A 15,728-nucleotide genomic window follows, 5' to 3' on the forward strand; every position below is an offset into this window, starting at 1 on the left:
TGCAGGGTAATTTCCCAGCCAGCTGACAGCCACCGCAATGGCCTGAGACTTCTGCACATGGCACTGTGCTGCAGGGGAGTAAGCAAGAACATGTAGCTTTCTATTCAGAAAACTCCTTGCTTTCCCAACTGGAAGGCAAAGGGCACAGCCCATGTGGACACTGCTCCTTTCCAAGGGAGAAGCGCCCTGGGCAGCCGCTGCTCCATTGCTGCCTGCTCTCCTCACTTGTGCTGGGACAGCTGCTGGGGCTGAGCCCCACAAAAGGAGGCTCTTTTTAGCCCAAAAGTGTGTGTGGTCCCCAAACAGCTGTAATGGCACAATGGCGGAGGGCAGCAGGCACTGCTGATAGGGACTCCAGAGCAGGAGTGTAAGGTTATGACAGGTGACAGCAGTGCTATGAAAAGGAGCAATTCTTTTCCAGAGGCAAATCTGCATTAAAACATAGCAACCTAGTGATTCTATTAATGTAAATTCAGTCAGTGTTTTCACACCTCAGTTTTTTTTTTTTTTTAATCCTCAGTGTAGTATTCTCTTAGTGAGACTAAGAAATACAAATTATATTTTTAGGGATATATCAAAATAATTTTTCAGTATTCCTATTGCTATTCTTGATTGCAGGTAGCATAATTTTGTCTTCTTTTAATGTCTTCACATCTGTGGATGATTTACAAAGACATTTCATCCCAAAAAGGCACCATATATCTATCTGCACATACATGAAATAAGCGCTAATTGTCTCCATGTGAGGATAATCCTTGTTCCAGAACTAGAGTGTCTGTTTTCTATTTAGTTTAATCTAGTGTCCTGAAGTGATTTAAAGTAAATAGGAAGATTGCACTCATATATTTTGGAATGAGAATATTTCCACGAAGACAATCTGGAATATTGCTTGATATTCACATACCTTACCTTGGGGAAAAAACAACCCTTTCAGATACACCAGTTTGATGACATGGTCTGGTAATCATGAGGATTTTTGAGGAAAGCATGCAAAATGTGTGTCTTTGTTCAGTTCATCTAAAAAGACTTGCACCACCTGGGTGAAAACCTAAGACCTCATTAGAAAGTGTGTTGAATTTAAAGATTTTACCCTACAAGAAGAGTTCTTTATCTGTGTCCTTAGTTACCCTGCACTCCTTTTCTCTGTGATACCTGCCTGACACACCTGAGGGTGTAATGCAGTGCCTGACCTCTTGGCAAGCTAGATTTTCATGTCTTAATCTGAAGCAGGGCTTTCAGTCATGTCTACATGGCTCCAGATCAATACAGGTAATATTTGTAGTGATAATATCACCAGGCTGATAATACAACATAACTAATGACTTCCTGTGGGATACTGAAGTTAGGAAGGTATTGTAGCTCAGGAGTGTTGCAGGATTACAAGAGATCACTCCAAAGAACAGGATAAACCATCTATTTCGCTGGAATCCCTTAGAAATTCATTACAGCGTGCTGAAGTTATAATACAGTTTGAACACAGCTGCTTTGACATGTAAGGAAGTAACAAACAGCCATTCCCCTCCTTGCTTTTTCATGTATTTCAGACTTGTTTCTTTGAGGACAAAACACTGATGAAATCTAGACATCTCTGGTAGCATAGGTGCATGGCATTCCTTTTGATGTCAGTGTAGTAGAGATGTTCTCCTGACAGAATTAGGTGCCTTTTATACCTTTTGCTCACGACTGATGTCTGTGATTGCAGGTTGTAGGTTCCCAGTGTCTACAAGGATCTGAAAAGGGCCTAAATGGGGGCAGCTTGTACCAAAAGAACATCACAATTCCTTACTGGCTTACATCTTCCCTTGTTTCCCAGCTTGCCCCCACAAACGAACACTCCCGTTGCACTCCTGCAAACAGTGCCTTAAACTGTTAAGCAGCACTTAAGACTTACTCCTTGAATTTACTCCTTAAGCAGCAGCATCTTGAAAAATACTCTGAGAACAAATAAAAACACCTAGTGTATACACTGAATGTGTTAAGCTTTTAAAATTACTTTAAAACTCACTGGTGTCCCATATCCCCTAAACTAGAGAGGGCTAAGTAAATTGCCATTGGCATCATGTTCAGCCTTTTTTATATGTGTTTTTGCATGCTGCTGTAACAGTGTAGGTGTAGCATGATGCTATCTTACAGCATTAGTGACAAGAGTAAAGAACTACATGTGGATTTACAACTTACTGTGTCCTACAACAAGCACCAGAGGCTCTCTGCATCAAGAAACTATTCTGATAGATCACTGTCTGGTGGCTGGTGCCAGGTGGTTTATTGTCTGACAAAAAGTGGCTAAAAAGTCACAAGCTTTGTCATTTGGCTTGTGTGATTAATCCTGCATTAATCTGGGTTTAGCTCCAGTATTTTATTGTGGGGTTTTTTTGCTTCCTCTACCCCTTTCCTTCCATGGGTCAGAATAGTCTCAGGTGAAGTTGTTTCTTCAGATTCTCAAGTGAATGTAGAGGTTTTAAAGCAAATTAGCACATCAGTGAAGCGGACAGAAGTAGGTTTTGGCTGGGTCTCTGAGCATTTCATGAGGTCCTTTCTGTTGTTGATAACTTTACAGGTTGTCTGTTTCAAACAGCAGCAGAGCTATATATGGATATTGCCAGCTTGGAAGCAGCTGATTTTTCTAAACTACTGTACGGTAGGAACTAGTTTATAATTAAAGTCTTGCAGTTGCTTCTTTTAAATGCCCTATAACTTGTAGGCTTACCTTTGAAACAAGGTACTGTAACTGTTTCATGCTAGTGTATAATTTTGCATTTTCTTTTATTTCACCTGCTACAAGAATTATAATTGCCATGCAACCCCATTTGTGGGATGCTTATCCAGAAACACATATACAGCAGCTTGTCAACAAGTGACAATGTCTCACGAATGTTTTTGTCAGGTGGCATTTTTTACTTCCCACTGACAAAGAGAGATGTCTTATATGCATTTCCAAAACTAGCCCTTCCCAAAATTGTAATCTTTGCTTGCACCTGATTGGCAAATTAGTCCTTTTTCTCTCTTTTTGCTGCTGCTTTTGTTACATCTTTAAATTAATGAATTACTGATTGTCCTCTACAAAAGAAACTGAAATACAGTTGTGAAAAAGCAGTGTGGAAACTTAATTATACACCTAGTTTATACAGCTGTGTGTCTAATGACCTACTGGCCCTAATTACTGTGTTGTGGTTCAGTCTGAGTGCTCTTGTCCTTGCCAGAATTCTGCTCCTTTCTCTTAACCTGACTAGTGTTTCAAGCTTAAAAAAATAACAAGTTTCCTTTTTTTGTTCTTTTCTGCGTTGTTGTGCTGAAATGCAGTTTCTCCTCTTTCCAGAGGTCATAGCAGTGTTTCAAAATTGGCACCAGAAAAGCTCAATAGTATCACAAACTGTAAAAACATGGATTTTCCCTGGAGTCCTCAGTTCTTGCTGTCCAGATCTGAAAATGGGCACCAGGGCAGTGTTTTTATTGTCAATCACTTGGAGGGCTTTAAGTGCAGGCTAGTTTGTCACAGATGTCCCCTCTCCAGGTGCAGGGACAGCACAGGGCTCCCCAGGGCTCCTCAGCCACCCTGGCCACAGTGCCCAGGTGCTGCACATCTCCCTGCAGTCGGTATTTGTGCCCTGTGTGCTGAGAGCTCTGAAACCCCACACTGTTTCAGGGGTACACGTGGCTGGGTGGTCTGGGGTCTGGCTCCCCTGACTGCTGTCACCACACAGGTGATGTTTGAGTTTACCTGGAGGTTCCCAGCCAGCCTGAAAAGAGGCTTTTCAAGGACTTCTGCTTGCACGTGCCAGAAAATCAGTGTGCTGATAAAGAGCTGTGCTGGCTGGCTTGCTGTGCAGGTGCTTAGTGAAATACATTTATTGTGTAGAACGTAAAGCACATTCCCACATCTGAATGGGAGCTGAAGACAAACAGAAGCACAGCTGCAAATCTCATGTCAAACAGGGCCTACAGCAGCCCTGGCCATGCCGAGGTTTCGCAGCGCATCCCGTGCAGTGCGTGCTGAGGCACCAGTGCTGCCTCTGCCCCTGCATGTGGCAAATGTGTTTCAGTTCAGTGTAGTGCATGGTGTGTGGTGTGTCTGACAAAGTGGTGCTGAGTGTTGTGCTCCCTGACAGCGCTGCCCACCCCTCAGATCAGAGGGTCATCCACAGGCAAAGGTAGGTGAGAGCCTGGGCGTGCCACCCTGCGCTCAGCCCCTCGGCACGGTGAGGCGTCAGTGGGGCTGAGCCTCAGCGCTCCTTTCTCTGTCTCTCCTGGATTCTGCAGGCATGCCAGTGCCTGTAAGGATTTATGGTGGGGGGACATGTGAATTCAAACAATGCCTGCTTGCCGTAAACACCCAGCTGGGGGTTTGCTCACGGAGGGTGTCCCAGAGCGGGAGCCCACGGCAGCTCGGCGCACGGGCTGGGCAGTGTGCTCGCTGATAAGAGAGTGCCAGTGCACCGGGCGCCATCCCTGCAAATCACCACGGCCACCTTTGTGCCGGCCCCCTGGGGATGGTGGCGAGGGAGGCAGCACCAGGCACTGTGTGTGCAGATAGGAGCGCTGCCAGCACGGCTGCGGCCGGCTTGGTTGCATGTTACCAAAACCCCTGGCAGGAGGGAGGTAATGAGCTCTCCCCACCCCTTTCTCAGCCCCCATATAGCCAGCAGTCACTGATGGCCTGTCTGTGCATTCTGAGACTGCACAAAATTTCTTAGCCATGATGATGTCTTTCCTCAAGCAGCATATGTTTTTCACACAGGAAGACCATTTTCCTTGTCATTTTTGAACATATGGCCCAGTGAGGAGCTGAGGATGACAAGTTAGCCTGCTTGTATTGGCAGGGGACTGTTTCATTCTTACTATAATTGAGTTCTTTTATCTGCTTTTATCTAGTTCAAAAAGTAGTCTGCAAAGTAAGCACAGGTATGTATGGAAGTGGATAAAAGAGAAAGTGGGTGCATGTTTCAAATGAGGCCTCTTAAAGGAAAGGTGTCCTTTGGAGATCTTGGACAGGTTGCCCTGTTGCTGGCTGAAAAGCCAGTCTCTTCTTTTAGCTGCATTGGTAACAGAGAGATGCGCACGGACTGAACCATCGGAAGTGCTGTGAAGCAAGAGCTGTGCTGGGTGCTGACCATGGAGCTCCTGTGTGCAGCAGGACCTGCATCTGGGAGCTGGAGCCTGCCCAGGGGAGCCTGCTCCCCTGCACCAGCTCAGGCTCATGCAGCAATTCTGGGGCACCACGGGTGCTGGAGTTCCACCTCCCCTTCTCCTCTTGCTTCAGATTTCTGTTTGCAAGGGTAATCCATTGCCATGGTACAGCAGAGGGAGGAGTGTGGGGATCTGCATAGGGCAGGTTTGTTTCTCAGCGTACAGAAATCTAAGTAAATCATGAATGGGTTTTATTAAAAAAAAAAAAAAGAGGAGGGAGGGGTTTCAGTGGAAAGAGTTCCTTCCTAGGCTGGAGCCTGGTGAGAGCTACAAGAGCAGCTGTGCCTGCGAGAAGGAGGATCCCTGTTTGCCACAAGCAGGTCCCAGCATTCAGAGGGTTGTAGACAAAACCCAGTATATGAAACTCAATTCAGAACTGCAGTGAGGATAGCCTGGAGACTACAATAGATACATACTTGTTACAAAGTGGCCTTTAATAAAGCCTTAGAGAGCTGAATGGAGGATGTGCTGGGGTTGTCCTGTCTCAGATGGACAAGAGCATGGATTATTTCTGGCTAGGACACTGCTGAAGGGCATGCATTGCCTTCCTGTGCGTTGTTGAGGGACAAAACTGATGGCCATATCAACCGCCTTGGCAGATTCAGAGCTATTGAGATCTTCAGACTGCACATGTAAGCAGTAAAAAAGACATACACTGAGAGTTTGGAGTTTTCTCCTGATTTCCTCCCCATCCCATTGCAGACAATTGTGTAAGTACTCTTCATATAAGGATGGCTGTACTGAGCCAGCCTGATGGTCCCATCATGCTGTTTCCCCAGAATGTTTTCCTAGCTGTCAACAAAATTATCTAAGCACTTTGTGGTGCTTTTTATTTAAATTATTCAGACAATCTTCTTCCATGTATTTCCATTTTGAAGTGCAGTTAGCTTTTCCTGCAGTGGGAATCCAGAGTTCAACCACACATTGGGGAAAAGCATCACCTTTTTTCACTTCACTTTTGTCACCTGCTTTCATTTGATACTCTCTGGTTCTTCTGGTGAAGGAGACAGTGAGCGATTGCTCCTTTCCCACCTTCTCCATCCCCTCATGCCCAAGCAGGCTTCTTTTGCTGCTCCCTCCCATCTCTAAAACCCTGTTTGCAATCTTCTTGTTGATATCTCGTGTCCCTTGGCCTGGAGTAAGAGGGATGTGGTGAGGCAGGTCTGGTGGGAGAGGGATGGGGTCAGCTATCTCCTCCATCACTTGTGCCAGAGATGAGGCCACGTTGGTGTGTCTGTCCTGGCTCCCGAGCAGGAGGTGAGGACTTGTCCTAGTGTGAAGACCTGGCAGACAGAAATATGGTGTCTGGCCATGTAGGGGAAAAACAATTAAGACTTCAGTGTTTATTAAGAAAAAAGCAACCAGCAGTGCATTTCAAGCACTCATCACACAGCATAATTTTGCTGTTGGAAGTAGTGGGATTAAACAAGTCTTTCTAATGTTGATTTCTTTGAATTTGCGGCATATAATTAAAATGAAATCAATTAAAAACGAAGGAAGTGTGTGTACAAACATTGTCAAGAATTCCTATCTTTCATTTTTTAAAAACAAGCTCTAGAAAAAATCCCCACAGAAGTTCTGTAGTGCATATTTGAATGCTTTTGTTGTAGCCTCATTAAACTTGGCTTGTCTGCAGATACAGCTGGCATGTTATTAACTGTGCTCCAGGCTTGGGGAAGCCAGAAAGCAGCCTCCACCCCCTGGTGCCGGCTGGCTTTAGGGAAACGTGCCAGCATGGGTTGGTCCTCTTCAGCTGGCTGGCTTTGGGAGCGCCTGCTGGAGCATCCAGCGTGGGCCCTGGGTGCGGAGCGCGGGCTGGGCCTGCCTGCAGAGCCGGCCGGCGGCGTGGGCTCTGGGGCCCTGGCTGGTGGGAGCAGCAGGGACCCAGCCAGGTATGTGTCCTCCTGGGGCACCCTCAGCCGCGTGCCTGGGTGGTCCGTGGGTGTCTCACGCCTTTCTTTGCAGTAGGCTGGCAAGAAGCAAACTAGGGATCATCTGCCAAGCGGTTCCTCTGTTCTCAACAAACCGCGTATTGGACTGAACCACTCAAATAAACTGAATAAGGGAAATATTTTCTCTGCACCTGCTGGAGAGGCTGTTGCTCTCCAAGCTGGGCTTGCACATCAGAGGACCTCCATCAGAGGTCCAAGCAGCTTCTGACTTCCTTCAAAGCTTTGGCAGCAAGCGTGTACATTTTGAATGCTGTTTCGTGTAAGTAATTTTAATAGGTGCTTTTAATAGTAGGGTAAATGTTATAATTTCATATTCAATTTAGAATTGTTGAAAATATACTCACTAGAAATTTAAGTAAATTAAATATAGGTAATGCTATTCAAACATCTTGCTTATTACAAGCAGTTTTCATTGTCTTAGCTAATGAAAAATTGATTTGGCATTTTCAAGGCACTTGGTCTGTTCACGTTAAATACTTTTTAGGGCGTTTAGGCACTTTGTAATCTTTAAACATTCTCGCAACCCCTTCCTGACAATTGTTCCCCTTCCTAGAAATTGGTATTTTTGTCATCATGAAATTGAAAAGTTGTCATTCTAATTTGGCTTAAGTTTGACTGCTACTGGACTGCTTCCTTCCTCCCTTCCATCTCCTGCCTTATGCTGGTAAAAGGTTTGTGTTGTCTTTGGGAGCTGACATTGCTGACAATTAAAGGGATTGATTTTTAGCCTGTGCAGCTCCCAGATCAGGTGCCCTATGGAGCTGCACAAGCTTTATGTCAACATGAGGGGAACGAGCGGTCAGTGTTTGGGGGAGAACTCAAGACCTTCCCCATTAATACCCTGAGTTATTTTGGATGAAAATTATTGTGGCTGCACCGATTTGCCTAATGACATGCATGAAATTGGTGGAAGAGCCAAGGTCTGTAATCCAGGTGGGTTTTGTTATTGGTGCCATCGGTAATGGTGGGAGGGAACTTCCTCTTGAAAGCATTATTTTTTTGGTGTGTGGGTCCATCTCTTCCTTACGGTTCCTTGAAAATCGTTCTCAGCCATAATGATGAAAGACTTTTTGGCTTCTTTTTTTGTTGCTACTCAATTACTGTTACACTTGCTGAGGAGGACATAAGGAAAGGCTGAAGAAACCCATTGCTTTTCTCTTCTCCAGGGAATCTGTTACATTAAACATTTGAATAGATTTTTGAACATAATTCCCAGTCACTTCCTCTACAGTGAACTCAGTTCACTCATGCAGACTTTGTACTTAATGATATCTCTTAAAATAAATGAGATTTGATATAATTTATACTAAATGGTCATTTTAGAAATCTACATCTACTAACTATTCATTAGAAAATTTGGAAAGACAGAAGTAGAGTAAATTTCCTTTATGAACTCGCAGTCTACAGAAATATAAATACATACTCCTGTGTTTATTTTCTTTGAGCAAAACTGTATAGAGGTAATTTACTGGACTCCAAGAATAATGTAAACAGGTTTGAAGTACATTGTTCAATCTTCATCAATCAACCATAGCAACCAACCAAGCCCAAACCAGCCAAAAATCCAACATGCATCTAGGACAGTTATTTATAGTAGTACTTAGCTTGTGGTTTGTACCTGCATCATTTGGGATTGTGCTTTTTGTGTCCGGCTGTGTGCTTGGGGTGGCTGCTCTCTGCCCTTTCCTCTCCCTGTTGCCTTTGCATGTGTCCCTGTGGTCCCTCCTTGAAGGCTTTTTCCCTGCTTGCTCCTTTCTGGACTGTCCCACTTTGCATCTTGTTCCCAGCAGTCTTCTCTCTGTTGTTGTTTCCCAGCCTCACATGAAACACAGTTATTCACAGTTTATCCATTCAAGTGCCACCTTGCTGTGTTACTGGTTTCTCCTGGACTCTCAGCTGCAGTTGCTCTCTTTCCATTGTCCAGTGCTGGCTCTTCCTTGGAGCTCTGTGCATGTGCAGAGCCTTCCTTGAACCATCCTGTGGGGACTGGCAGATCTCCTTGGGGTGTTGGTAGAAATCACACTGCTCCATGTCCTGCTTCAGAGGCAGACCCAGCTAGGTTCAGGTGAACTAAATACACGTGCTGCTCAAATCTTTGTTCACAAAATCCAGAAAATTATTTAATTTGCATTCAGACCTCATCCAGATCCAACCTGGATAGCTGCTTGATGTCACATTACAGCCCTTCACAACTCCTTCCTCTCTTACAGTCACTTGTCATGGTTTGTTTTACAAGAGCTGTTTCATGTAGGAACTGTATTCCAAGGAGTTTCAATGGTATTGAGTGTAACTGGGTTTGACTTGGACCAGGCCTCTGGTACATCTAAATAAAGCAGATAGTATTCCTTGCTTTTTATGGAGGATAGACTGTTATCTTTAGGAGGCAGTCATGATCCTGTTGCACTCTTCTCACAAAATAAGACAAATTCAACCCAACATTTAAAAACAAAAGGAAATGAAACTGAGTAGGATTTTGTCTCATAGCTTAAATGAGAGAATAGTGAGTTTTTGCCTGCCAGAAAACTGGAAATGGGAGGGAAGATGCTTTCTCTTGATAACTAGGTATGCATATATGTATCTGTGATGTACAAAATGCCTCATTTTAGGTTAATCAGTTCAGTTTTGAAGACATGACTGGCGAAATTTGAAAATAAAATCATTACTTTGGGGAGAATCTCTCTCAATTAGAAGAGAAATGAGGAAAGCCAATTCTTAACAGCAAGTTGGGAGACAGTGATTTTTGTAAGTGGCACTGGAGTTGGAAAAAGTGCAATCAGAGTTAGCAAAACTCCCAGTTTTTCCAGAGGCTGCCCCAGTAATTGGCCGTGCATGTCTGGATTGCCGAGTGACAGGCGGGAGGCTCTGCTCTCAGAGAGCTTGGCCTCTCTGAGCAGAGAGGAGAGGAAAGGAAGGGAGGATGGGGAGAAAAAACAATTTGTGAACTTGCCCCTTTTGAGATAGCAACTGCTCTTCTCCTGTGCCCAGGATCACTGAAAACAGCCAGCAGCTGCATCCCACTCTGCTTTTGCTGTCAGCCAATGTCACTGCAGAAAGCACCGTGGTTTGAAGGAGCCACTGTTTGTACACAGGGAGTAGAGGAAACTCATGGAAATTTTGTGGTGTGTGGGCTGCTCTGGATTTTACTGTGAGGATGGAAGAACTTCACAAATGTTTTAAATTAGGCTATCCTTGATAAGTCTAGTGGTATGGACCCCAACCAAAATTTCAGGGGAAAAAAAAGTTGCTCTGTTAAAGCAGACATGAAAAACAATGAAGGGCTTAACTTTTGTCCTGAGGGTGATAAAACAGCACCACACAGCTGAAAATCAATCTGACCTTCACCCACGTGATGCTGTTGTCTCAGTCTGTCTTTCATTTCCTTTGGTTGAGTGAAGGCCACGGCATTCAGTAGGGAGAAAAGCCAGAGGGAGGTGCGGAGAATCCTGTTTTCTCTGGAAAGGCTTCGGTGCTTGCATAAGTTCCCTCTATAAAGTGAGTTGCTGTAAAACTTTAAATTATTTCATTAAATTATTTTAAAAAATTATTCTTCTCTTAATAGGCAGCAATCACATTAAGGTGAAGAAGATATGTGCTATAAAAAATGTGTTTGTGATATAAAACATTCTGTTTTAATTAAACCTAGAATTAGTTGGCGTTTTGAAATGAAGGCTTCATGCAGCAACAGGAAACCTGCACATTCATTTAAAACATAGAAATTTGTACCCAAAGGGGAGAAAAAAGGCAATTATTTTTTCCTGAGATATTTGAACATTGCGTTGTGAGGTTTGCACAAACAAAGAAAAGGTACCCAGATACCAAGATATTTACATAAATAAATCAACAATGAGGGCTTGTGTATAAGCAATATTATTGATTTTCAAAACAGAGGTACAATTTCAATTTGTGAATTACTCATTTTACACAACATCTTGCAGAAGTGGTCCCCACCTCATTTTCCTCAAGATAGAGAAGGAACTGAATGAATGAGTAAAATCTGTGCAGAATTTAATTCTACTAAACAACAGAATCAAGCAAAGGGGAAACTAAATGCATAAGCACATCTTGATGTTCTTTTTGACATCTTGAAAGCAATTAAAAGTGCAATTCATAGCTGTTCATCCAATCCCCTGCTTCTTCTATTCTTGCTGAATTTAAAGACAACCCAGAACCAAGAAGTTCCCAGCTATTTCTCTTGGAAAGCAATAAGTTTTCCACACTGATTTTACAAAAGATTAGTATAAATTCTTCCTACCCTGAACTGCAGTTTTTCTGATTCATCTCATTACACATGGATAATGTCCTTTCATATCAGTCATAAACTACTCTGTTACTTTATATTTTTGTGCCATATATTCCCTAGGTACTGTAGCACAGAGACAGGGAGGGCTACCTGTTATTTTCTTTGTTCAATAATTGTTGCCTGTTTTAGGAAGGTCTATAAGAAAAGTCTCTTGTTAAAAAGATAATGGCAGAGATTGGATATGGCTGCAGAGATGAATCTCTGCTTCATAAAGGTTAAGAATTCAACAATTTGTTCATTAATCTATTTGGAATAATGGATATTAATTTGTGACTGTAACATTTTATTTAAGTGTGGTTTGTCTGATGTACCGACCATCGCAGATGCTTTTACATGGTATTAAAAACCCCAAAATGGTAAATAGAAAAGATGTTGGGACCTTTCCCTGGCAAGCTCTGCTACTCAGGTCTCCGTGCGATATGCCAAAATGCTATTTGCATAAATATAGAATTTAATAAGTTATCATTCTGATTAACGTCATTAACTGCTTAACTACTGTAGAAATTGGCTTCCAAAGTTGCTTGTTGGTAGCTGTTGCTCTCCACGTCATTCCATTTGCTGTCTCACTGGGGATAATGGTATGCAAGGGAAAGCAAGAAGGTCAAGGATCTTTTTGTTTAGTCTCTTTGCACATTAAAAGTTCTATTATGTGTTTGTATTGCATGTGGTTTCCAGTCGGTTGGCTACAACGCTTTCAAGATCCATTAATGATGAGTTTGTGAGGCTAAATATATCTTGTGGATTATGACTACCAAGCTATCACTTTGTGCAGCAGTCAGGGCCAATATTTAGCAAGTGTTTTTCAGAATGAGGAATTTTGAAATCGAGTCAAATGATCTTACAAAAGGGGTTAACAGAAATGCCGATACAGAAGATGACAGCAAATGCTAGGCCTGTGCTAGCTGTGGGGGTGTTTGGAGCTCTGCTATGCTGTTTGTGGGGGAAGTGGTTCTTAGGTTGGGGTTTTTATGGGTTTTCTGAATGTGGGGGAGGGCTGTGGTATTGTTGTGAATGACACAGCGGCCACAAAGCTGAATGGGTTGAACAAAAAAGTGGTGTCCTCTGCAGCCATCCCTTTCTCTCCCCGGCAAGGCGTGGGTGCAGCGTGCTGCGGTGGGGGCAGCACGGTGGGGCTCCCGCTGGAGCCTCCTCTGAGCGTCCCCTGTCCCCTGTGCCCCTGTCCCCCGCGGCTGGCAGGGCAGGCGGGCTCCGCTGGGACCTCGCTGCTGCTCCTTGCCCGACATTTAAGGGAATGCAAAACCAGACTGCAGGATGCAGCCACGTCTGAAGGGCTGGCACAGCCGCCTTGCTTGCTTTCACTCTCTAGCTAGTAGACTGACCTTTTAAAAAAACAGTTTCAGCTGCTGTGAAACACTGACAATAGCTTTAATAGATTTCATTTTAGAATTAAATAGCTCTGGTTCCATTTCGATAATGTAAACTAGCAGCCATGAGCATGCTTTAGCTGATTGTTTCAGGCTGTGTACAAACTCAGGCAGACATCACTGCCTCCTTGCCAGGGGTCAGCGCAAGATGCTCACTTTCTTTAAAAATCAAAGCAGAGATTTTTTTTTTTTTTAAGCAATTTGTGTTCTGACTGACTTCTGAGTACCTTCATACCTGTCAAGTGAATCCAGTGTGCTTGTTCCCAAGGGCAACCTGACATCTGGGAAATTCTGCCTCAGCCCCAACTGGTCCCCTTTGAAGCACCTTTGGTATTTTGAATTGAAATTGTGCTACACCATCACACATCATCCTTTGCATTATTCTGTTCTGCTCCAATATACCCCTGCTTTTATAAATTTCTGTTTAAGTCTTGCTCTTGGGCTGTTTCAGGAGTGTTGCAGCTATCTGTAAGCTGTCTTGCTTTTTGCTGTGGGGCTGGTAAGCTCAGAAACATCTGCAGGCAGGGTCAGTCCAGCTTGCTATTCTTCAGAGAATATTTACAAAGTTTCATAAGGCTTGGACCCATACCCACACCCATCCTAGATGCAGCGTCTACAGATTTATCCCCAGAGCCTCTTAGAAGCATTGCTTGTATTACTATCTAGAGCTATCCCACTGCAGAAATCCTCAGGAGAGAGAAGTGGACAAGAGTACTTAGAAACATCTGTTAAAAATTTAGACAAACACTCCACTGTCACTAGAAGCAGTTGGGATGGGACGAATGAAATTTACCATGTGGTGCTACAGCAAAAAAGGGACTTTTTTTGTTCCTTCACTTTTCCTTTAAAATGGATAGTTTGGTCAGTAGATACAGAAAAATGCCTCTGCAGAGCACACTTGGGGTGTATAGCTGCTTGTAGCCAATGTCACAAACTGACTCCACAGCCAAGCCTTGTGGTCTTGTGGGAGTGCTGTTTTCCGAGTGCTCACATTTGATTCATCACACGCTTTCTACTTGTTTCAAGAAACCCTGCATTAATTGTGCAGACCTAGAAAGTGGTGACATTAGGAAATAAATTGACTTCAACATGACTTTTCCATTGCTTAGGCAAAAAAGAAGAAAAAGTTGCTGTAACAAATCTAATGGATGAATTCTCTAACTGGTTGCTCTTTTGTGTGTAGCTACATTCTGGATTCAGCGAGTACTTGATAAATATTGTCATTTGTCCTTGATGATGTGTCATGAAGTTACAGGCAATTTGGCAGAGAAAATAAGTTTTCTTGAGTATGAGGCCAGACTTGTGATGATGTGTTTCTCCACTGAAGTCCAGTTCAGCCCTCCACCCGACCCCATTCCCCACAGAGCACTCTCATCCCCCCTTCCCATCCTCTGCTTACCAGCAGGACAAGAAGCAAGATGAGTGGTGCTGTCTGGTGGGGTGACACACGTGTGCTGATTGCCTGGGACAGGCCCAAGAGCAGGGATAAGTGCTGAGTCTGCTCCTAGCCTTTCTCTCAGCAGAGACATGAACTGGGGTCTCTGCCCTACCCAATCAAAGGCACGTTTACTGATCTTAGAGAAACTCAATTTCTATCTGAGAAACTCAATTTCTCATAGCCCTGTATCCCCAGTATGGTGTGATTCAAAAGTTAATAGGAAGGGACAAACAGTTAAGACATATGACAGGCAATATGATGACATAAACCTTGTTTTCTTAGGATGCCAGGCTGAAAAAATGAACACAAAGCTCCTGAGAGTAACTGAGTCACTTCAGATTGCGACTTGATGGACAATGTTGGCTTTGTTATCACTCTGCAGGTAGCGAGGGGATAGGGTTAGGGAGAATTTCCAGGAAAGTAGGGGAGTTGTTATTAGAAGGGTAAAGCTTCCACTGCCACACATCCCCTGTAGTGGACCCTGCATTACCCTGGTCCCTCCTCCTTTTAGGAGCCTTTTGAGGAAAAGTCTTCTGTGACAGGAACATCTCTCAGGTCTTTTAATCTGTGAGCTGCCAGGTGAAAGAATGGGGCTAGGGAACAAAAGACGCTCAGATACTGCAGACAAGCTTTTGTAGGATCTGCCACGTCAGCTGTCTCTTATAAGGTCTGCTGTATTTTCTGTTGATGGTGCTTTTCCCCCGAGGATTTTCCCACACCTGGGAGTGCCTGCTATAAGCTGCACTGATATTTTCCTCAATGCCTTTCATTTCTGTGTACAGATGGAGCTGGGATATCACACACTGTCCTTGTCCTTATTCTGTTCTGCTCCTTGGCAGTCACAGCTTTCCTGGCTGGAAGCTTTCATCCCACCTCCCTCTCAGCCCTTTCTAGGAGGGGCTTTGCAATTATTTATAAGATAGCTTGTCCTGTTTTCTGACATTTTCAGTGTAGTCTGTGGAAGAATAAAGCTAAGTATGTGTTTCTTGATTTTACAGGGAGCAGAAAACTTGAAGTAACTGTTGGTGGTCTGAGTTAGCAAGATATTTTTTGGTTTTAGGGTGCGGGGGACCCTCCCTTTAAATCAAAGGTCTTCTGGGTGGAAAATATTCCAGTGGCCTGTAACTACCTCTTGCCTTTAAAGTGTTTGGAGATCCTGGAGGGGCAGGCAGCTCACTTGCATCCTTTTCAAGGGGAGGCTGGCTGTCCTGCTTATCTTGTATTCCTACTCCCCATCCCCAAGTGGATTTTCTGTCTCCTTCCTCGTCACATGTCAGAATAAGACATCCTGTGATTTACCTCATTCACCTTCCACTTGCATGCTGAAGCTTGGGATTTTCCGCAATACAAGAGGCAAAACTATAATGATTTAGGCCTCAGCACTGCTGGAGGCATCTTTAGATTTTTTGTCTGAGATAAATTTCTATTCAGGCTGAAGAGAGCAGCATTTTCTTGCAATGCTGCTGCAA

The 15,728-nt window shown here is 43.8% G+C and overlaps 1 protein-coding gene across 3 annotated transcripts in view; it reads left to right on the forward strand.

The window, feature by feature from the left end:
- Nucleotides 1–15,728, forward strand: part of ZNF423 (zinc finger protein 423) — a 224,784-nt gene that overhangs the window by 67,134 nt on the left and 141,922 nt on the right. For 2 of the 3 annotated variants that reach the window (XM_030955692.1, XM_030955690.1), the window contains exon 4: nt 2,558–2,638. The exons of the other annotated variant lie outside the window; for it this stretch is intronic. In XM_030955692.1, coding sequence (XP_030811552.1) covers nt 2,558–2,638 — 81 coding nt within the window. The remainder of the gene's footprint in view (nt 1–2,557; nt 2,639–15,728) is intronic. 3 annotated transcript variants of the gene reach the window in all.

Source organism: Camarhynchus parvulus, chromosome 11 (genome assembly GCF_901933205.1).
Source record: "Camarhynchus parvulus chromosome 11, STF_HiC, whole genome shotgun sequence".
Lineage (NCBI taxonomy): Eukaryota > Metazoa > Chordata > Aves > Passeriformes > Thraupidae > Camarhynchus > Camarhynchus parvulus.